Source organism: Rhagoletis pomonella, unplaced genomic scaffold (assembly GCF_013731165.1).
Source record: "Rhagoletis pomonella isolate Grant_MI unplaced genomic scaffold, Rhpom_1.0 Rhpom_scaffold_00011, whole genome shotgun sequence".
Lineage (NCBI taxonomy): Eukaryota > Metazoa > Arthropoda > Insecta > Diptera > Tephritidae > Rhagoletis > Rhagoletis pomonella.
In genome coordinates this window covers 12,530,960-12,554,665 of record NW_023458565.1, presented here as the reverse complement: position 1 = coordinate 12,554,665, position 23,706 = coordinate 12,530,960, and the positions used below count along the sequence as shown (strand labels likewise).

The window sequence follows — 23,706 nt, the reverse complement described above, 5'->3', positions numbered from 1 at the left end:
CGAAAACAACAAAATTATCGAAAACAACAAAATTATCGAAAACAACAGAAGTATCGAAAACGAAAATATAGAGAATAAATATATCGAAAACAACAAAAGAATCAAGTAAAACAAAGATATAGAAAACAACAAAAACATCGAAAAAACAAGTGTCGATAACAAAACTGATATCTATTATAAAAGTATCAATAAAAAATTATATGGATAACAAAAATAATATCGATGAGGCTTTTTACAACAGAAATTTAAAAATATATTCTCTATTGGGGTATTCACAACGGTGTCGTAAGTGTCGTATTGTTCTATGTCGTAAGCTTTAAACGCCTAAAAAATATATTAAGGGGGTTCGCAAAGTAATATCAAAGACATAATTAGGGGATTCACAAGACGTGTTAACCGTCGTAAAATCTTAAGCTTAACACTTGTTTATGTAAAATAGCGGTTAAAATGGTTGGGGGGGTTGGCTAATTATATATTCTTTATCAGTTTAAAAGAATTTCGGTTTAGTTAGAAATCCCCTAAAACCATTTTAATTAAAAAAGATGTTAACCTTAAGATTTTACGACGGTTAACACGTCTTGTGAATCCCCTAATTATGAATTTTAGCAGTGTTAAAAATAGCTGGTTGTGGTTTCAAGTTCTCTAAACATTTATTAAAGCCTTTAAAGTTTACGACATATAACAATACGACACTTATGACACCGTTGTGAATCCCTCATATATTTCTGCAATGTAGAGTGCACTAAAACGGTAAACTTGATTGAATTCCTCATTGTAAGGCCACACATACACATATTTACTATGTATTGTTATGCAAGCCTCTTACGTGGTCTGTCTCTCTAAAAGGTATGTAATTCTCATGCGCTCGTCATTACATATGTCACCAATTGGTAGGAAACCATGCTCATCTATCAAACCAAAAATACGGTTTCTCCTTTAATTTTCAAACATATCATTTAAATTAGTATTTTGTATACTTTTTGCCGGTATATTTTCTATGGCTTTAGAAAAATAAATTCCATCGTGCAGAGAATGAATGTACTACATATGTATGTATGTAAGTATGTAAAGTAAGCACAACGGAGAAAGCGGAACCTAAATGAGCTGATGTATACTTTGATGAGATCGCCTCGGTTACTCAGTCAGTCAGTCACTCGGTCAGACAGTACCTACTACAGAAACTACTATGCATTATGAAATGCAGGTACTTACGAGTATGTGTAAACACAGATACATATGGACCAAGTAAGTGAATGTGTGTATATGTATGTAGGTATGCTAGCAGTCATTCATAAAGTGTCAAGGAACTCAGAGAATATAAAGCAATTGAAAGGCACAATGTGCATAGTACCAACACAAAACAAGCTTTTCATGCGACACAACATAGTTGAGGGTGTGTACGCAACACTCATACATTAATGTAAACATACATACTTCCCTACAGACTACATTGCCATAATGACGAAGCATTTTAACATAGTTATTTTGTCATTGACAAAATTAAATACGCAAACGGAATTTCTTTGAATAAGCCCTGCGAAATTCGAATTAAAAAAAAATACCGACGAAAAAAAGCAACAAATCTAACATCAACTGTTGAATAAAGCAGTGCCGGTTGCCCATGTATTGGCAACGAATATAATGTAGACATGCATACTATTTATGTGTGTGGGTTGCATTTTTTTTTTTCGTTTTTTTTTTCTAACTGCAGCCGCACTCTGAAAAGCAGCTGATTATTCTGCAACCGCACGACCGATGTAAATGACCGCATAACCGTTAAAAAGGCGTCAAAGTGTATGGCACAAATGTAATAAGATTGGGGAAATTTCATTGCATTTATGGTTGCATTAAATTTAAGTAGATGAAAACGAAATGCTGCACTAAATTGGGTAATTTTGAATTGCATAAGTAGTTGTGCACTGGATGTAAAAGAAAAAGCTTCGTAAGGGCTAACGATCGATATGGTTCTAAAAGTTTGAAACTAAAACCAATTTATGGAGAAAAGAAAACACTACACTAAGGGGGAAAAAATATTAAAATCAATCAGAAACGTAATTGATATTACTATAAATGTCAACGAAAGTACTGTATATTGGTAAATATTCAATTTAATTACGCGCATATTAACCGGTTTTTTTTTTTTTTAAATATTCTTTTTAATATGATCCCAATGTATTTTGTCTTGTAAATAAAATTGCTGATATTAACCCAGCCAGCGAAAAAAAAAATGTGAAAATGGACCCGAAAAAGCAAAAAGAATTGTGGGGCAGAAACAATGTACAGAAAACAACCGCAAATTATTTTGAATCGGATACGTTTTTGACTGTTTTTTTTTTTTAATTTTTCGTTCAGCGCGCTTTTCTTCTGCTCTTCACAGATGCGCCTTTTCATGGTTCGAAAACAAAAACCAAAAAAAAAATAAAATAAATAAAAAATAAGGAAGCGCCTGACGGTATTCGAACCTCGTACCTTCAGAAAGTTAACAAATACTGGCACGATCCTAAGTTGGAAACTTGGATTTATATGGTTTTTGTTATGGATTGAACAAAGTTTTTATAAAAAAAAAAATAATTAAAATTAAATAATGGAAAAAAATATCAAAACTGGTTAATATGTGGATATCGTATAGTTATGATAAGCACTATAAAGGGTGTCCCGGACCACCACTCCACCCGTCCACCCCTTCTAAAATGGACTAAATTTTTTTTATTGGAAATCGAAAAATGCGAATCACCAAGTCAGGGATGCTCTATCTTTTGGGTGTATTACCGATTTTGGATTTCGACCGGAAGTGATTCAAACTGATCGCAAGTGCATTTTCTTTTAATGGGAAGTAAATGCTTTTACCACAGATTCAGATTCTGCCAAAAAAACACACCACTTTTGTCGGAAATGACTTCCGGTCTGTTAAGCCCACTTCCGGTCGTAACCGGTAGACGGTAATACGACCAAAAGATAGAGCATTCCCGACTTGGTGATTTTTATTTCTTCGTTTTCCAATAAAAACATTTTCGTCCATTTTAGCAGTCCAGGACGAGCTAAAGTTCGAAGGTCATTTAGAGGTTGAAAAAGATACTTCCGTTAAAAAAAAAAGTTTCAAACAAAAATTACGTATTTTTATGCGCAGAATACGAACTTGTGGTAAAAACATGTATATCGTCTTAAAAAAAAAATTAACTTCCGGTCAGTTTTAATTTAATCATGGCCTACTTCTCCAAAAAACCAACTGCCTTTCGGGGGCAGCTTAAAATTGCCGATATTTTGGTACTTTTCATTCAAAGTTCAGTTAAAAGATTCACAATTTCGCAAAATTAAGAATTCATTTTCACAACACGACACCTAAAAACCAAACAAAAAAACACATTCAGCGAATTTCCATTCATTAGCACAAAGTGTACGAGCGTTGTTGAAGCGCCCTTAAGTATGCTTCTATCAATGCACTCTTAGCGGCTCAAGAACAAACACTCGTGTACTACCATTACTGAGCGCATAAAATGTCTCGTTTCACCTTTTGAACAAAATGCGGCACATAAATTATTCAAATGGTATTATCTAAATGCAACGCTAAGAATATTACATGCATATATACATATGCTTGCTTTTGAGAGCCTTATGAGTAGGTAAATCTGTACATATTTGAAAAATACAAACACATATGTAGTTTCTATGTATGTATGTATGTGCATTCACCTTCCTACCACAAATCATTAATTCTCAATCTGTCTTGAATTATGCACTTTTTTTCAGCCTCAGCATAGAAGCGGATATACTCGTCCATACCTAAGTATTTACCCAGATATTTATTTCTACACATGTACGTTTGGACAACTCCATACATACATACATATATGTACACACTCGCATATCCATTGAGGGGTTGCATAAAATCATTTTGGTAAAAGTTTTAAACGCTATTTAAAAGGTTAATTCATTATGAGATATATGTATGCAAGTACCACATATGCAAGTAGATAACTTAAACGTGAATTCTAAGCACATGCATTCAGTGGCAGCCAACATATGCGAATACATGCAAATGATTATTTGTGTAAATTAGGGTGACCCAAAATAAAGCAAAGTCGGAATTTTAATGATCGCACACCCTAAGATTATCCATATACTGAAAAAATTATACCCCATGCTTTTTTATTTGAAATCAAAAAAAAATATTAAAGGTCGCCCAAAGCGCTCAAAATTTTGTATGTATTTTTATATGGGAAGAAAACAACTTTTCGGAGAAATGGTATAGAATTCTTGAAAATCAATATTTTTGTGTCTCTTCATGAGACTGCCGATAATAATACCCTATTGTTTATTATACAATTTTTTAAAACTACCGATTTTTACCCCTTTCATTTTTTCAGGTTTTTAGAGGTCCTATAAAAAATAGTTACTATGAGAAATTGGTCAAATAAATAATAGGGTATAGTAACTGGAAGTATCCTGAACAGAAACAAAGTTTTCCGATCGAAAAATATTGAGTTTCAAAAATTCTATAAATTTTCTACGAAAATGGGGAAAACCCCATATAAAATACAAGGAAAATTTTGAGCGCTTTGTGTGACCTCTAAACATTTTTTGATTTCAAAATAAAAAACAAACAGGGGTATAATGTTTTTCGGTCTTGAACTATCTATCCTAGGGGCTGAGAGCATTAAAATTCCGATTTTACTTCTTTTTTTTTTACCACCCTAGTGTACATACATACGTCTATCCGTTGATATCTGTTAAATTAAATGCATGTTTGGAAAAGCTGGGGCTCTCGGAACGTATAAGATTAGGCGCCATTGCTAAATTAAATCTTTGAACATACAGTGGTGGTCGCAAATAGTTAATCGCAATGTTTTTCTAGCTAAATTTTTATAAGGATATGGTTCATGTTTTAACAAAACCCATATACTTTTCACTTTCGAACTTTATACAGAATTTAGAAAAATTCCATAATTTTTTTCTAAATTTCGAGCTTTTTAACAGGATTATAAAATTTTAGTAAAGTTAATGCAAGTTTTGAGCGGCTAAAAAATCACATTTTTTTGCTGATGGCTTTTTCGTTTTTTTTTTTTTTTGTTTTTGTTTTTGTCATTTAATTCGCTTTTTAAAGGGAAAACTGGCGTTGACTTTTTTAGTGTTGGGCAGTATCGATCCCAAAGTACTCAGAGAACTCGATTCTCAAAAGGATCGACAGCACCCGATTTTTAGAAGTATTTATACTGAGTAATCCAAAGAACTTAGTACTCACAAACGAGCTCGAAAGTACTCAGAACTTAAAAGAACTCGAAAGTACTCAGAACTCAAAATACTCTGTTCCAAAAATCGCTGTGACACATGTACTCAGGATCAATTCAAAGTACTCAGTGTTATGTGTCGAATAGACTTAAAAAGTACTGAGTTTTTTTTACTTATTTACATTTAACGGTATTCAGAAATGATTGTACTCAATTTGCAGTTTCAATAATTTTCAAGTGCAATACTTGTACCCAGTACAGTTAGCCATTCATTTGACCTAATTTGGGATTCATATATTAATTTGAATAAAATATTGCCAGCTTGTGAGATTTCTACATTGAAATGTTACCAACATGTGTATATTTAAAGAAAGTACTCAGTACTCTGAAAAATACCCGATCCTGAAAAGTATCGATACCAAAGAACTCGATCCACAAAAATACTCGATACTTTTTTGCTTCCTTTTCGAAATAACTCTCTGGTCGTATCGAAAAAAGGCTCAAACAGCGGAAGAGATACAAGTAATTGATAAGACTAAAATACTCTAAAAAAAGGTTGCTCAAATGCTGACTACGTTAATAGTCAATATATAAGTACAGTTTAGTCTGGGTAAAGTGAACTAATTTTGGCAAGGCAATTTCACAATATCTTTTATCGAAATAGCACTGTAAAATTGACTTCCTCTACGCCAACTAACAATTGTTCACTAGCCAGAGCAGTAGACACATTAACGTTTACTCTTTCGGAACGTTAGGCGCTGCGGTGGTTCATTCCAGCCAGACTACACTGTATGCATTAATAAATATATTAGCTACAAATAATTGTCTTTAATTAAATAAATAAATTTTTAACTACTTTTCAAAATTCTATTCACTATCTCTGCGTACCTTTAAGCATGCCAAAAATGCACTTATTTTCATTTTCATTTTCAATTTACACTCACCTCGAGCTCAACAGTCGCTCAGCTTCGTCGGCAGTCATGTCATCCGGTAGACTGTCCTCGCGCGGTATTGCTACATCTGCCGCCACCGCACCGGCCGCTGCCACAACAATCGTCTCCTCCTCACCCTCCTCGGCTACTGTCGTCAGCGTTGCTTCGCTCACCTCCACTTGCAGCACTTCGTCTTCATCGTCGTCATCGTCGTCCCCAATTGCGCGCATCAAATCATCTTCATCTTCCCCAGCACTGCTGTCTGCATACTCCAGATCCTGCATATCTAAAGCGCTACATGGCCCAACACCAACGCCGACTGCAGTCGCTATAGTTGCGTGTTGTACTGCACTCAATGGTGGTGGTCGCTCAGGCAATGCCGGCAACTCAGAGCTATCGAACTCCTCCTCCTGTGCAGCCAGCGAGGCGATGGGTGTCACCACCCCCTTGCCCGCCACTGCCACAGCAATCGACGCAATTGAGCGCGTATTGCTGGTCGATGTCGAATTTGCGGTGCCGGTGCCGCTGCAGCTGCCACTACCGCTGCCGATTGATGTTGGCGAGATGGGCGGTGTTGACTTCACACTCACATCTGAGCTGCGTCGGCGTATGGGCGAAACCACACCAACTGGCGGTGACGAGATCGCCGCCGATTTCACCGGTGAACCACTGAGGCCGGCACTACCGCTGCCAATAGATTTTGTGGGCGAATGCAATAAGCTAGCTCCAACTCGTTCTCTCTCCTTAGCTAGCTTCCCACCTGGGTAGTACAGCTCAACGGCAGCTGTTGTTACCTCAGTTTTTATGGTCGCATAAACAGTCGTTGTTTCTTGCGCAAATCCGTTGGCATGGAATTTCTTGTGCATTTCAGTCACTTTAGCCGTGTCGTACAGCTCGGATTCGCCAAAAACCTCATGCGATTCACTACCATCCGGGTTGAGGCGATAGCCCACATCAACATAATTCAAACTGGGCTTCTCTGCCTCCTCATTCGCTGTTGGCTGACTGCGGTCGCATTCGTCGACGTCGGCACTAACGCCACTCACCGCTCGTCCATTGACTGTTTCAAAGTCATATGCGGGCTTTAGTTTGGCTTTGATCTCGGGTGAGGGTTCATTGAAGCCGCCCTCGTCGAGACTGGTGCTTGTAGAAATGATGCTGGGTGGGCGTGAGCCTAAGCCAGCGGCTGGCAATTGCACGGAGATACTTGAGGAGATACGTTTTGTGGATGCTGCTGTCGACGCAGACGACGATGCGGAAGATGCAGCTGCGGATAATGAACGTTGTGGTGACATGGCATTGGAATGATTTTGGACTTGAATTTGCTGCTGCTGCTGCTGCTGCTGATTTTTCATCATGACATCGGTGACATCCTGACGTTCGGATTTGTTGGAGCGTCCTGTAAATAGGCGAATGAAAGAAGGAAAATTAATTTACTAGCTGCAAGTGGGACAGTTCGATGATCATTTTATTTCAATAAAATTTATGTAGGAACTTATGATACAATAACCCAGTATCCTTTGACACACAGGGATGACCAGAAGGGTCATGAAAATCATACAGTCCAAAAAGCGAAAAAAAAAATCTTGAAAAATTCTTTAAAAAAAAAACAAATCCAATTGTTTTCCCAGTGTAATAAAAAGTGTAATTTATAAAACTGAAAGTATTCAAGCCGGTTTCAATTGAAAATTTATGAGAGAGTTGCCACCCAGAGAAAAAATTAATATTTTTTAACGTTTAAATACCAACACTATTTATAGCATAAGAATAATGTTGGAAAAAGCTTTAAACTAACACATTTTGAAATAGGGTTGCCATCTATCACAATTTAAAATAGTAGATTATAAGAATTATTCACATAGGGGCATGAAATAAAATGCACACTAAAAAACTTTATTGCTTTTTGTATAATTATGAATAGAGTCGCCAGAAGGAGTAAATGATGAAATCAATAATAAACATATAAATTCAATATAGTGTAGCACCCATGGTTTTTTAAGTTTTTTTTTTAATTTTATAAGAAATTCGTAATTTCCGAAAATTCTAACCTGAATAACTTTATTTAAAAACTAGCAAATACCCGGCGTGCTTCACTGCGCCTTAAAAGTATTTATGGGTTGTTCGATACCCGTATTGTAATATTCCATTTATTTTATCAATTTAATTGAATAAAATTTTTCAAACAGGTGGCAAAGATCCTCTAAAATGTTTTCGGTAGTAAACTTTCCTAAACCTTTTCTGCTTGATACCCATATTGCAATATTAAATTTATTTTATCTATTAAATTAAATTAAAAATTTCAAACGGGTGGCAACTTTTCACAAAAATATTTTCGCCTGTAAGCTTTCTTAAACCTCTTTTTCGGCAGCCATATTACAATATTTACTTTATCTTACCAATTTACTTAAACTACAAATTTCAAACAGGTGGCAACTCTCTAATTTTTTGTTCTATATTTTAAGTTAGACCTCTAGCAATACATCGGTTGAAACTGTATTTAATTCCATGCCTTAGTTTTCGAGTGATGCGCGTACAAACATACATACAGACAGACAGACAAAAATTCTTCAAATTGTTTGGGCTGAACAGATAGCAGACGGCCCGAACAATCCCCCATTTACAAATATAATTACTGTTATTATTTCATAACTTGATCATAAATTCATTTTAATTCGATTCGAATACAATAAATCGTAATACATATATGAAAGTTTGAGTGTGATCGAGATCAGTGCGCGTTAAGACCTAGTAGTTTTAATTCTTGGGATATTATTTCCTTATTTCTAGATAAATTGATAGCCCATTCGACAGCTGTCAACTCTCAAGGTTTTAATTTGACATAAAATTCGAGACTAGCGTGTCTAAAGCAACATTTTTGAAAATTTTTTCTTATTTTTAGAAAAATAAATATTTTAACTTGACATAAAATTCGTGATCAGGATGACTAAAAACCTAATCAGCGTTTTTTTAAGATTGCCTTATTTTTACAAAAATTTACAGTCCATTTGACACCTGTCAACTGTCAAAGTTTTAATTCGGCAAAACTCGTGTCTAGCGTGCATAAAAACCTAATCAGTGGTATTTTCAAAAATATTTTTTTTATTTCTAGAGAAATTGGCAGTTGATTTGACAGCTGTCAACTTTCAAACTATAAATTTTATGGCGTTTTCGGGCATGGTATAACAAAAATACTACGATCCGGCAGCCCTTCTAATTTGTCGCTTCTCCGACCACTGTGCAAACGCGTGGATCAAAATTTTAGATTTTTCACATTTTTAAACTACAAGTACAAAAACTAAAATATTTTGAAAAAATTTTAGAATTTGATGAAAGTCTTATCCTAGGCTGGCATTGATATGAGAGTTATCCTGCTAAAAAGCACCACTGTGCCACCTTCTAAAATGGTACCAAGCATTTCTCCAGAAGCAGTGCACAGTCTTTTCACTTCATTTGATGCGATTTTAATCGAAGTTTCAGGCATTTTTCTACTTCGAATGCGACCAATAAAATCATACAAAAATAAATTGGCAAAATTAAAAGTAAGTGGCATTAATATTTTAATCAATTAGTCTTTATTTTGAGCTTCGCACTAATTATTGATTAAAATATAATAGGAAACAAGGTCCGAATTTGGTCTACACAAGTCTTTGTAAAAATTTAAAAAATTTATATTACCACGCTTAATTTCAATTTTTCAAGCTCATTCCGCAGACTGAAGATATTTTCTCAGAGAAGTAGGATTTCTTTTCTATAATAAGGGATTAAAATAAAATAGCACCTTTAAAGACCTATACAAATAATAAACATAAAGTTGGCTACAAATCGTTGGACCAACATTTTTTCTACAAATTCCGATTCAGTAATGGTGTTTGCCGCTAAAATAAGTAATGAGAAAATGGAGGTGCCATAATCGATATCGAAAAAATCTATGACAGCAAACGAAAACCAAATACTCGATATATTGATACTGACTTCGATATTTTTGCAGCTCTAGTGATCACCCCACGATCGAATCCGCACGAATTTTTTCACAGCCTCAACATCACAGGGTGTGCGTGTAAGGTACAAATTTGCCTCTGGATAACCTAGAAGCATGTTTGGCCGAGGCCTTTACTAGCACTAGCACGTAATAGCAAAATCAGGCAGATTTATTCGCGTCAGACTCCTGCGACAAACTAAACTAAAAGGCACCCAACCCTGATTGTAGATGAGCTGAGTTAGTTAGTAATCTGCGGACATTTCTAGAACGCTGGGTTTCAAAAGAAAATGAGTTAGGGCCTTTCTCGGTTAAGGTATTGATATGTATTAGCTGGATGAGCTAGAACCTGAATGGATTTGACCGTTGCATAATGGTCTAGTTCCGCCAGAAGAACTGTCAGGGTTAGATAATTTTTTAAAGAATCTACCTGTTTGTGACAATCGCAATAAAAACATTATCTTGCCTAAGAATGGTTTAAAGTCGGTTGTTGTTGTTGCTGTTGTAGCGGCTACAATAACCTCGCCCAGATCGGTTAATATCTCAGTCGTTGTAGTCAAGTTCCGCTAACGGCAGCCCTAAGAAGCGTGCAGCCTCAATAGGGTCGGTCCACAGGGACAAAGGCGTTAGGGTTGTTGGCTTTTCCGGGCATACGAAGAGATGTTTCGATTTATAAGGGTCTCTCTGCATGCCGGACACTCACTTGGCACATCTGCGTCTAGTCTGCTCAGGTATGAGTTTAACCTGCTGCAGTAGCCAGAGCGAAGTTGGGCTATTGTGGTTCTTGTCTCGTGAGGCAGATGAAGCTTCGTCTCGTAAATGTGCGGTGGTTGTGCGCCTAGACCGGCATTCACAGGTCTGGAGTCTACACAACTCAAGACTGACTCCCTGTGAATGCCGTTCAGGGCCTGTCTATGAGCTGACGGGTCCAGAGGTTGCTTAATGAATCTCTGGACTTCGTCCGTCAGTTCATATAGATGCCTCCTGACGTGCCTCGGCGAGGGCTCCTCTGCAAGCAGCTGTCTATTTGGGTGGCCACGTCTATGGCTCCCAACCAGAAACTGCTTGCAGAGCATTGTTATGCTCCTTAACGGGCAGCATTTTCGCCTCTTCGTGCAGGTGGTATTCTGGCGACATCAGAGGGCATCCAGTCGCTGTCCTAAGTGCAGTGTTTTGTGTCGTCTGTAGCTTCATCCCCTGGGTCCTGCTAGTCCCCGGCGACCACACTGGTGCTGCGTAATTTAAAACCGGCCGGCCTATTGCCTTGTTTGTTGGCAGCAACGTTTCTTTGTCTTTGCCCCAAGTACTGCCGGCTAGCGACTTGAGGATCTTGTTTCGGCTCTTTACTTTGTTGACAATAGCGGTCACTCCGAGTATTTTGGGATTATTCACCGTCTGAATTGTTGTATCATCGACGTGAATTCCCAGTCGTAGCCTGACCTCCTTCGCCCAGATGGTGAACAAGGTCGCAGAGGATTTCGCAGGGGAGAGGGCTAGGCTCTTTGTAGTGAAGAAGCGAGAAAGCTCGGAGAGACCCGTTTACTTTCGAACACAAGTAATCAATTCCATTCCCAGTCGCCATGATCGAGCAATCGTCGGCGTAAGAGACAATCGAGACTCCCTCTGGTGGTTGAGGGAGCTTTGAAATATAAAAGTTAAACAGTAGCGGGGAAAGGACCCGACCACCGTTTGAGCCTCTGTGGGAGAGAGGAAGCCTCTATATCTTCTAGTAGCGTGGAGTGGCTACTAACCGCTGTGGTAAGTTCCACTTAACTTGAACAAAATGAAGACCGAAATAGAAGTTAGAAACATTTTATGTTAATAGCTGTACGTTTCTTGTTATTTACAAACTTAAACTGTGATCTGAAAAAAACTAACACAAACATATACACATAAAACACACATAGCTTGAAGAATTGCACGAAATACTCAGCTGGCTGAGCGATGGCGACCACTTAAACCCACACTCCAACAAGTATGCTCAACCGAAACCGAAAGCCCGCTTCATATTCGCTGGGAGCAACTTTACCAAATCGTTTTGCAAGTTCAGCAACAAAAACGGACGCAATATCGGCCGGTCTTGCAGCTTAAACATGTTGCCAGCCAAATGTGAGTAGTTCTTTATGAAGTTCTTATAGCGCGCCAGTTCATATTCGAGGAAATCATTGCTACCAGGTGTCTGCTCACCACGGAGCTCGGACGCAATGGCCTTCAGGAGTGTCGCTATGCATCCATACATTTCTTGCTGATCAGATTCCACTTGTTGATTGCAGAGCGTACGTGCGGTGCTATTGTCGCCAACACTCTTACCGCTACCCATGTGTAGGCGGCTGCCAGCACAGCAGTCCGTACATTTTTCATACGAATCTACAACTTTACCATAATTGAACATTGATGGCTCTGTTGTCGTCGTCTTGCAGCCAGCAGCAGTAGCAGTAGCTCCCTCCTTTGGGTGATATGGCGCTCTATGCAGCTGCAATGTAGAAGGCAAGCTTGCATTTAGGCTTTCCTTTAGGCAAGCGGGTATATTCACATATTGCGTCATATAGCCACAAATGAGATCGAATGACGATCCGGTGGTGTTGCTGCAGTCTTTCTTCTCATTCCGCCGATCATCGTCTCCATCGCAACACACAAAGTCACATTCACATGGTGCGCGTGTCTCCGCTACGAGGCAGGCCTTTTCAGGCGCTTTCATACCAGTCAGTGGCCGCGGACAGACGCGTTTTTGCTTCGCTTTACCTTCGAAATCGATATCAAGAAATTGTTCCTGTTTTGGTGGAGCAAGGAACGGTCCCGTCAGCTTGCCATTGTTCAAACAAACCAAAAGATGACTCATACAAATGTTACGCTGTCGCAGCTCATCGGTCGTTTCAAATGAGCCCATTGCCAATTTATCCAGCCACGCCCTGACCAATTTGTATTCACGTGAGCGACAATCGAACACTTCTTCGGGTTGCTTCAAAATATCCAGAAAAAATATAAAGTTTTCCTTTAACTGGTAATTGATATCTTCTTGTGAATTCATGATTTACGCTGAATTTTGATAAGTGAACGTGTATTTTTAATTTGATTAACTTGACGGAGTTTATGTCAAACTTGAGTGAGGAATTCGTTGTAACTCGTTGTAGTTTGTCAAATTTCAGTTTTCCAATTGCAATTGGGAAACGAAGAATTTGTTTCCCGATTTTGACAATCTCTGCGTAGTTGAAAAACAAAACTTGTTTTTGACTTCTACGTGACATTTAATATTATCTGAGTTTTCTTTTTTTACCTATTTTCTATTCAATCGCTGGGTTGCATTGGTAGTTATTTCGTAGGAAGTGGAATATTTTTCCAAGTCGGCTGTTGAAAACACGAAATCGGCTAGGGAAAGTATGGATCTTATAGGGTAAAGGATTTGGGTGCTTCAAATAAAGTTCCATAGGTCTGTCTACTCCAGAGATAGCCCAAGAGCCAGCGACGGCCACACCTTCGTTATTTTATAAAGGCTGAAAGCTTAACTACATATGTATGCCCCCAACACAAGTAATATCGAACCCAGACTATGAAATTTGGATAGTGGTGGCTTTGGCTGGTAGCAGGTGGTGAAGGTGTATAAAATAGCACCTAAAATTCGTTATAGTATAAAGATCAGTTTTTATATATTTTAATCGTAATAATATTAGAAACTACGTCGTTCATTGCCAGACACTTAGCTGGTTCCTACCACCTGCCAGACACCCTAAAACCATGATAAATTTTAATTATACTTTCGTGATAGTATAAAAGCGGATTTTTATATATGTCACTTGGGGAACTATCAAAAGATGTTTCCTCACTTGCCAGACCGTTTCGATAGTTCGTTAATCTTGCCAGACACATAAAAGCCGTAGGTGCGAGCATGAAGAAACTGATAAAAATTATACGTTTGTTTTTTAACCATTTGAACCGAACCGAGTGGTTCGAACCACTGAGCCGAACCACAACGATTTTTGGAGTGGTTTGCAGCCCTGGTAAATACTGAAGATATGACAAACAATTTTTTTTTAATTGCCCTGCAAAAATACTTAAGTCTCAGGGGTGTACGGCGCTACGAGCTACATATGTATGTAGGTTGTATATGTGCACGTTTCAACTAAGTATTTGGGTCATTTTTAAATTAATTTAATAATTTATGAGCACAAAATAAAAAAAATATAAAAATAAAAATATTCAAATATCGTAAAAATTCATTATTATAAAGAAAAATCGTCTTCATACTAAATACCTAGTATGTATGTACAGAAAGTGTTTGGAATTCAAGCAAATGGAATGACTACAATTTTAAAATATCCGAACAATAAAAATAGTTTCGTTAAACAAATTTTTGGCGTTTGCTCAAAATTGCGTTCAAGCAGCGATGTTGGCAGAAGAAAGTGCATAGCGACAAAAGAAAATGGAAGCAAGCATGGTAGACAAAATTTCTAAGAGAAAATTTTGGAAAAAAAAAATCGCAAAATTTCGCAATAGAAAACTGGAAAACGAAATGTTTTCAGACTTTCAGACTGAATTGGCACTGGCACTTTCTTCAACTGTTGTTAGGCGAGTGTAAGTACGTATTAGGCTGCAGAAAGCAGACGACGACATAAGTAAATAAGTAGCAACGTGACAGTGTGAATAGCAAAGCATTAAAGGCATTTATTTTTAGAATCGAAAAAAAAATTCCTCGTGGTCGTCTGTGAGTCTACATAAGAAGAAGAAAAACACGCCCAAGCGATTTGTGACTTTACTGAGGGCACAAATTATTTTCAAAAATATACGAGAAAATAAATAATAAAAATAAGAGGCTCGACAGATTTGATTAGATTGCTAATTTGGCAAATAAAATATGTGTTTATTAGAAGCAATTGGTTATTTCGCAAGACGTAGCTGTATATATGTATTAGCATTTCTTAAATTTAAAGTTTTTTTTTTTAATTACATACAACATGTATGTACACTAGGATGCGGCTTTTCCACCGGAATTATAAAATTTATTATGGTTTAAGAATTCCGCAAAATATTTCGGTTTACGCGTGCCGGACCGATTTGAAAAAACCTTCAAAAAATCTCATTATTTTGATTCCGTTGATACAATTTTTTAAATAGTTTTATGTAGACCTTTAAATCTTAAACTCTTCTATCATCTGACGTTAATTTTTAGAAAAAATAATTTTTTTTTTTATTTATTAAAAAAAATGGATTTTTTGGTATTTTCAAATGTGTCCAGCTCACGTAAATCTTCCAATGAAATAAGTACCTTTTTTTTATTTATTTATTTGTTTTTTTTTTGCGAGTGATGCATCCTAATGTCCATTAATAAATTTATGCATTTAATACATATTTTGTGCTACAAACCTCTGCATGTATTACATAGATTCCTTAAACTCAGGCACATGTTGAACACTTTGTTGAAGCCTTTCTTTCGATCAGCTTTTGCGGCACTTTCAATTGGCGTCTCTTCCTTTTGCAGCTGTACCACTTTATAGATTATGCAAATTTTTCTTTCATCACATTTCATGCTTTGTGCTCAATTTCTTTTTTGTTCATTTATAAATAAATATAAAGTATTTTTCACTAGTTGTTGAATAGAAATTTTTTGGTATTATTTTGAAAAAAAAAATCGTTTTACAAAAGCCGGTGCAAATGTTTGGCTGAAGGTGCTAATTAAAAAAAGTTTAATTTCGAAAAAAAATTTAAAAAGTTCTACTGGTTTAAACGAAATACTTGCTTAGCAACAGATTTATGATTTTTGCTGATTTTTTATTTTACTAGCATTAGGGTGGTACAATAGAATAATAACTGAGATCTGGTGGGTAAGTACCAGAACATGTTATGTACTTGACGTCAATGAAAATAAAAAAATAAATAAATCCCAACGGCTTTTTACCCTCCATTCCCGCCCAACCGACACGAGGGGCGCAGTCCGCATGACGTACGGAAACTTTTTTTTTTTTTTTTTTTTTTTCGTGCCGAGTAGTGGAAACAGGAGTTTGTTAAGTGTCGAGATCTAAAACTATTCAGCTACAGAATCAAATTCATCAGCTGATTGGATATGCTACAGATAGTATTTCAATTATTGAGAGTGGAAATAATAGCTTTCTTTATAGTAAAAATCGAGTCCGATACGTCAAACGTGCTGGAATGACAGTTAAAATCTTGACATAAACCACGGAATGATTCGTTTAGTTCAAAATTAGTTTTGCATGGCTTTAAAAATAGAGGTCGAAAGTGTCTTGACACTCGAGAAGGAACATTAAAATTTACCTCAGCCAGGAGGGCCGGGCTATTAATCAAGCCTGTCATTAATTTTACGATAAATATTATACCCAGCATTTCTCTACGACTTGCGAGTGTAGGCAAATTTATGAGCTTTAGACGACTTGTGTAAGGGGGGAGATTGTAATCTGAATCCCAGTTAAAATTACGCAATGCAAAAAGCAAGAATTGTTTTTGAATTGATTCAATCCTTTCTGAATGAACTTGGTAGCGGGGATTCCAAACAATAGATCCGTATTCTAGTATAGGTCTAACTAAACTGGTAAAAAGAGCTTTTGTAACATAAGGATCTTTGAACTCTTTTGACCATCGCCTTACAAATGCAAAAACGCCTTTGGCCTTATTGACTGTAACATTAATATGATGGTTGAAATTGAGTTTGGAATCCATTGTGATACCAAGATCGACAAAATTGGATACCTGCTCCAGATTATAATTTGATATTGAATAAACAGCTGGTTGAACAGCCCTCCGAGAGAAACACATAACTTTACATTTTTGAAGGTTTAGTGGCATATAGTTTGTATTACACCAACTAACCACGTTGTTCAGATCCGCTTGTAACAAAGACCTTTCTTCGATAGAGGACAATGTTTTAAAAAGTTTCACATCATCGGCATACATTAAAATTTTTGAATGTTTTATTACAGAAGAAATATCATTAATGAATATCAGGAACAGAATCGGACCAAGGTGGCTTCCCTGAGGAACTCCTGAAGAAACTTTAATGATGTTGGAAGAACAATTATTAACAATAACTCTTTGTGTTCTATCAGAGAGGTAAGATGAGATCCATTGAAGGAGACTGGGCTGAAAGCCGATTAGGTCGAGTTTACGGATGAGTAACGAGTGACATACTTTGTCAAAAGCTTTACTGAAATCGGTGTAAATTACGTCGGTATGAGCATTTTCTCTAAAACCGTTTGAGACATGAGTTGTAAACTCCAATAAATTAGTAATAGTAGATTTTCCTTTAGAAAACCCGTGTTGAGATTGTGTAATTGAAGAAGATATAGAATATGTCAGCTGGTTAACAATAATTGCTTCGAATAATTTGGGGATAGCGGAGAGTTTCGCTATGCCTCGATAGTTTTCTATAGACGACCTGCTGCCGTTTTTGTGAAGTGGTATTATGAAAGACTCCTTCCAGGCTGACGGAAAAACGCCATGTTTAAGTGACAAATTGAATAGAGTTGTTAAAGGCTCGCAGATGTTCTCAGCGCAGTTTTTAAGAAAACAGGTCGGAATATGATCAGGTCCAGGCCTAAATGACGCTTTTAAGGTTTTTAAAGAGTGTAAAACTTCATCGGCAGATATTACTGGAATATAAGCAGAGTTGATTGGACAAAGCTCGTACGGATAGTCTCCACTTATAGGGAAGTCTACAGAATAATTGGACCTAAAGAACCGAGCAAACATGTTGGCAATGAGTTGGCTGTCGGTAGATACAGTGTTGCGATAATGCATAGCGGACGGAAAACCATGTGCCTTACGCTTTGAATTTACGAAACCATAAAATGATTTAGGATTGTTAATTAAATTCTTCTTAATTTTACATAAATATGAATTATAACATTTCTTATTTAATGCAAAGTAGCTATGCCGCAAAACTGAGTACCTTAGGTAATCACTGTGTAAGCCCGTTCTTTTATACAGTTTAAAAGAGTGCGACTTTTTATTTTTCAATTTTTTAAGCTCTTTAGTGAACCATAATTGTATTGGTTCTTCATGAACAATATTACGTATTGGCACATACTTTCGAAACAAATTGAAAACAGTATCATTAAAGTGCTCAACGCTACGCTCCACGTCATCTCTATATATTGGCCAAGATAACTTTGAAAGTTCTTTGTTAATTTTCCTGAAATTTGCTTTCGCAAAAACATATCTAGTACTTGAACTTGACTTATTATTATGTATTTCATTTATGATTTCGTAGTTTAACTCAAGAGCAGGATGGTATGCATCTTCCGGCAAAACTAGGGGATCACACCGATTAATAGAGGCCTTCGGAACATCATCAACGTAAACGAGATCCAAGACCTTTCCAAACTTATTTGGACATATATTTATTTGTTTGAGACATAGTTCAGCCATTTCCTCCAGAAATACATTGTAACTATCTCTAGATGAAACTGGTACAACGTCGGTGTCAATGATGTTCCATGAAATATGTGGCAGATTTAAATCGCCCAAAACAATCATAGAATCGGATGCCGTAAGCATTGCATTTACGGTCTCAAGTAAAGAAACTAGCTGCATATATACCGATACGGCAGAATTAGGAGGGATGTAGCAAAGAGCTAAATAAATATAAGTCTTTCCAGCCTGTACACGTATACATTTAAATTCGGTATATTCAATGACAGGAAGACTAACTTCCTCGGATGGTATCGATGAATGCACCGCAAAAAGAACACCACCGCCGATTCTGCCCACGCGGTCACTCCTGTATATTTGATATTCATTTGGAAGAATTTCGGAATTAAAAATATGAGGTTTGAGCCATGTTTCGGTCAAGGAAATAATATTATAATTGCAGTCAAAACCTTTTAAGTATAAGTCAGTTAATTTGGTATTCAAACCTCTAACGTTTTGATAGTAAATACTTAAATTAGACTTGCGAGTTAGTTTTTTGAATCAGAATTAAGATTAGAAATTTTAGCTACGTTATTATTACTTTTATTAGGTTTATACTCAAACTCGCGAACAAACGCCCCGGTCGGCCAAAATGAACTATTTAGTAGTGAATCAAAATCTTCGGAAGCTACATCAATTTTAAAAGATGAAATATCGCGATCGTATTTAAAATTAAATTTACGAATAAATACATCTTTAGTTCTAATTTTAGTCGATATGTATGACTTTATATCATCCGAAGAAGTATCTTTAGCAAATCTAGAGACAAAGATTGATCTTCTCGGAGGAATTACAACCAACTTTTTGGTAATGATGTCTGATGTGCGGGGCTCCGAATTATTCGGAGGAACTAAGTTAGACAGTGGAGCTTGAGATGTTGATGGCAACACTGTTAAATCAACGGTTTGACTATTTTTTGAAGTAGACCTAGTGGATATGGCTTTAGAAATCGGAGGCTCCAATGCCTGAGGGCATGGAGAAGATAAATTAATAAGTTCTAAGGACTGGGATGGAGGATTTTTTTTTACTAGAATCCGTGGCTGTCTTTTTAGGTGGACTAATAACATGCCCACCTTTATTTTCACGGCTATCTTCAGAGTGTGGAGGGTCGTCGAGACAAGTGAAAGATCTAAACATTTTTTCGTAATGCTTAAATTTCTCAACAAGCGCCGACAGATCCTTCCCGATCTCAGAAAAACCATTTCTGGACTGCCTGAAGAATTTAAATAAATCAACTTCGGTTGATCTACATTTTTGACAAGACCAACGAAGACCCTTACCCTCGTTAATAGCGTCTAATACTCTACCGCTCAAACCAGCACATTTTATATGGGCAATCCCATCGCAGAGCCAGCATGGCACATAGGAGTCGCTTTTAACGTGGCAATTGGTGTAGATACACGACATGTTTAAAATTATATTTATTTTTAGGTTTTAGAAGCAAAAACAGTTTTGAAAACGATGTATTAATCAGTGAACCAATCAGCTGGTAAATATCAGTTAGCGAACAGTTTTAAATGCACTGTATATTAGACACCTAATAAACACAACGCAAACAGCTGTGACAAAGATGAAATAGCAGAAATGACAAAAAGACAAAAAGAGCAAAATCAATGTGCACAAACAAAAACAATTGTACAACAACAATATATTATATGAAACAAAATACTCGGCACATGCAATTAAGAATATCAAGTTAAATTAATCAAATCTACGGAAAATTTTGATGTTTTACTTATCTTTAAATTGTGCACCAGAAGTTTATTAACACTTTTTTTAATTTTTTACTTTAATAAGCGTAAACAGCTTTATCAAACACAAAATTTAAATAGATCACAGAAAAACACAGCTTCACAGCTTGACGTTTGCGTAATTTCGGAACAAAACAAGTAATTTTTGAGCAAAAAACAAAACCGACTTCAATTCTCATATACAAATTTAAGAGTACCGTTAACTTCTTTATGATCCAACGATCAGATCTAACCCAAATTAGTATGGGACCACCTTGCCTTAAATAAAAAAGATATCGGTTAACGTGGTCTAAAGTTATGCGGTAAGATAGATACAAAAAAAAATTAAAAAATATTCCGACGAATTGATAACCTCCTCTTTTTTTTGAAGACGGTTAAAAATTATTTATAGGAGACAAGAACAGCGGTATATGTATTACACTTTAAGACCCTACTGTAAGTGCCGAAAAACATGGCCTTACAAAAATACGGCGAACTTTTTTTTTTTTGGTACCGTCTACTGTACATCTAACGACCATACGTAAAACATACTTTAATATTACATTTACATTGAGCCCAAATGCGTCATTTGGGCGAGAAACCTCAAATGCGAGGCCAAATCACGCATTTCTCCATACAAATTCACATTTCCAGAATGACGCATTTCGACGCATTTACACAAAATCACGAAACAAATGCGTTCCAATTGCCGTACTATTTTATTGAACGCACTCAGAAACAAAAGTTCCACAAAAGCTTTGGTTTGTCTTTGACAATTGGAATTTTTCAAACACAAAACAAACACAACGAAATAAATAAATCTTTGAAATTTGTGTGTAAAAATTGTTAATTTATACAAGAGCTTTACACATTTTTAGTTTAATCAAAGAATAATTGCCTTTTTGTGTCCAAAAAGCGTTAACAATATAATAAATGTAGTGTTTGTTTACATACATTTTGTTTTTGTCTTCCCTTTTCATTTGATGAGAAGTCAAAGCAAATGCGGATCAAGCAGTGTAAACACCTTCAAATGACTGATTTCAAATCACGCATTTTGGTCCAATGTAAATGTAATATAAAACATATCGATGTATTTACAATTTATATGGTTATCATTATCAATAATTTTATTGTTTTATCAATATCCATAATGTTATCGATAACTTAATCGAAATTTTTTTCTACATTGATCGGTATCGAAGTCGATAAACTTCATCGTAAAATATACCATCTTTTATCTTTGTCGTTGTTCTTTTCAATATCGATAGCTACAATTATTGTCATCGGCTTCATTTGATACCGTTATATGCAATACATACATGTCGTTACATTATTCCGTTAGCGTTTTCGATAATTTATCGATATTTTTTCTACTATTATCTACATATATCGAAGTATGCAAATAAATTTAATAGGTAGATACATATACCATGGTCAATATATTTTTTTCGTTATCGATATTTCTCGACATATGCATAGATATTGATAGCTACAATTATTGTTACCGGCATCATTTGATATCCATATCTCAAGAAGCCAATGGTGCTACACATCGAAAAATTTATGCAATACGCCGAGATTTTTGTGGTAGGTACAATATTTATAGTAGGGGTATTCCTCGAAAAGGCGATGAACACGTTAAAAGTTTTGAAGTATCAAAATTTAAGCAAAGCATACTTTCGCGTTCTCCGGTTTTTCGTTCTAAGATCACCTAGTAATTATATTGTACATATATGAACCTCAAAAGAAAAGCTTCATCTAAAATTTTGATTCCTTACTGAAACTAATTTATTTATGTAGTAGACCTTTTTCTTCTAAGCAGTAATCAGAGCTTTTGGGAGCGCATACGGTGCGATCGATACTAATTCGGAATGATCTGATCACCCTTAAGGAAACTTAGTAATACCATCAAACCAGGCTCGGTTCAGTTTCCAAAGACATAGCGACATTGCAGGTAAATGTAAGGCTGATTAATTAGCTAGACAGGACAACCTCGAAGCAATTTTTCTGAACAGAAAGGGTTCCTGCAACCTAACCCTCGACAGCTAGGCATTTAGTCCGCTCAGCGAGAGCTGGTGCGACAACCCCGGCATGTAAAGTTGTAAAGTTTTGCTGCCCGGTGATACAACTAGGCGGTCAAAGAAGCTTCATCAACAGACCATCCGCTATCTCTTGGTGCTACTAGATCACTAGTCAATGTATATCCCGAGCTGTTTGGAGAACAGAGAGGAGCACTTTCTTCTCCGCTGGCCTTTTTTCGCTAAGCTAGAATTGTATTAAAATAATCAGCTCTACTGAACTTCATTTCGAGCTTATAGCGTTTTTCTAATAATCTTACGTAGTGGTCGTTCAAGGGAGAATATTTGTATGCAATGGTTTCTTCAATAGTCTCATTGTCATTGGAATTTGTTCTCCGAAAAAGTGTTTTTTTTTTGCGAATGCTAAGTTGGTATACAAGGATCTTTCAGATAGCAGTCTCTCCTTCTTCTGAGGACTAAATCCTTTCTCTAAGAGCTGTCTGGTTTGCGAGCTAAAATCGGGAACACATGGATTTCAGCTTTTCACACTGACAGCATCGTATAATTAATATTTAAAATCACAACTTTATTTCGAACATAAATCAAAGAGCAGACTACAAAAGCGCTAGCCATGGCTAAAGCGACATACAACAAGCAGATACGCACACAAATTTATCTCAGCATCACATATGCAGGCATAACATACGCTCAGCGCTCCCCCACCTCAACGGCAATTGTCTGTAATTAATTTGATTAAATCATTTTGCAAATTTATCAATAGAAATGTACGCAATGCTGGTAACGATTTCAGCGTATCGAGAACGAAAGCAATACTCGAGAAATTCATTATGAAATTCTTATAACGCACCAGCTCACTTTCCAAATAATCATTGCAATTGCTGCCGACTTCGCCACGCAGCTCTGCGCGAATTGCCTCCAATAAGGTGGCCGCATCTTGCCGGATTGTCTGCTTCGCCTGCCAATATGGATCGTATTCCTTACACGAGTCACACGATGCGCCATAGTTCGATGCAAACGAATTAAAGGCGCTAGGTGCAGTAATTTCACCTAGCACATATTTGTTAAAAATATTGCCCGTTGTAGGTTTCATGCCCATATCCGAATCACATTGAATGTCGGGACTGAAGTGCACCTCTGGACCGCAGCGCATAAGCTCGCCTGTGGTACTACCACCGCCAAAACGAACACCAACACGACTACTGCCGATACTGACACGAGCGCCATTGAAACTGCCGCCACCACCATCGTTACTGAAGCAGCAGCTACCCAGCTGTTGATCGCAGTTATCATTACCAGGACTTGATTTTCCATCATCGCACTCCTTGTAGGGTTTGACTATATATATATATATATATATATTAATAAAGGTTTTCAAATTGGTGATGA

The 23,706-nt window shown here is 36.6% G+C and overlaps 1 protein-coding gene across 1 annotated transcript in view; it reads right to left on the bottom strand.

The window, feature by feature from the left end:
• The window catches only part of LOC118746636, a 142,874-nt gene that overhangs the window by 59,976 nt on the left and 59,192 nt on the right, over nucleotides 1–23,706 (bottom strand). The window contains exon 3 of the mRNA XM_036480494.1: nucleotides 6,170–7,556. Within this exon, the coding sequence (XP_036336387.1) occupies nucleotides 6,170–7,556 (1,387 nt within the window). The remainder of the gene's footprint in view (nucleotides 1–6,169; nucleotides 7,557–23,706) is intronic.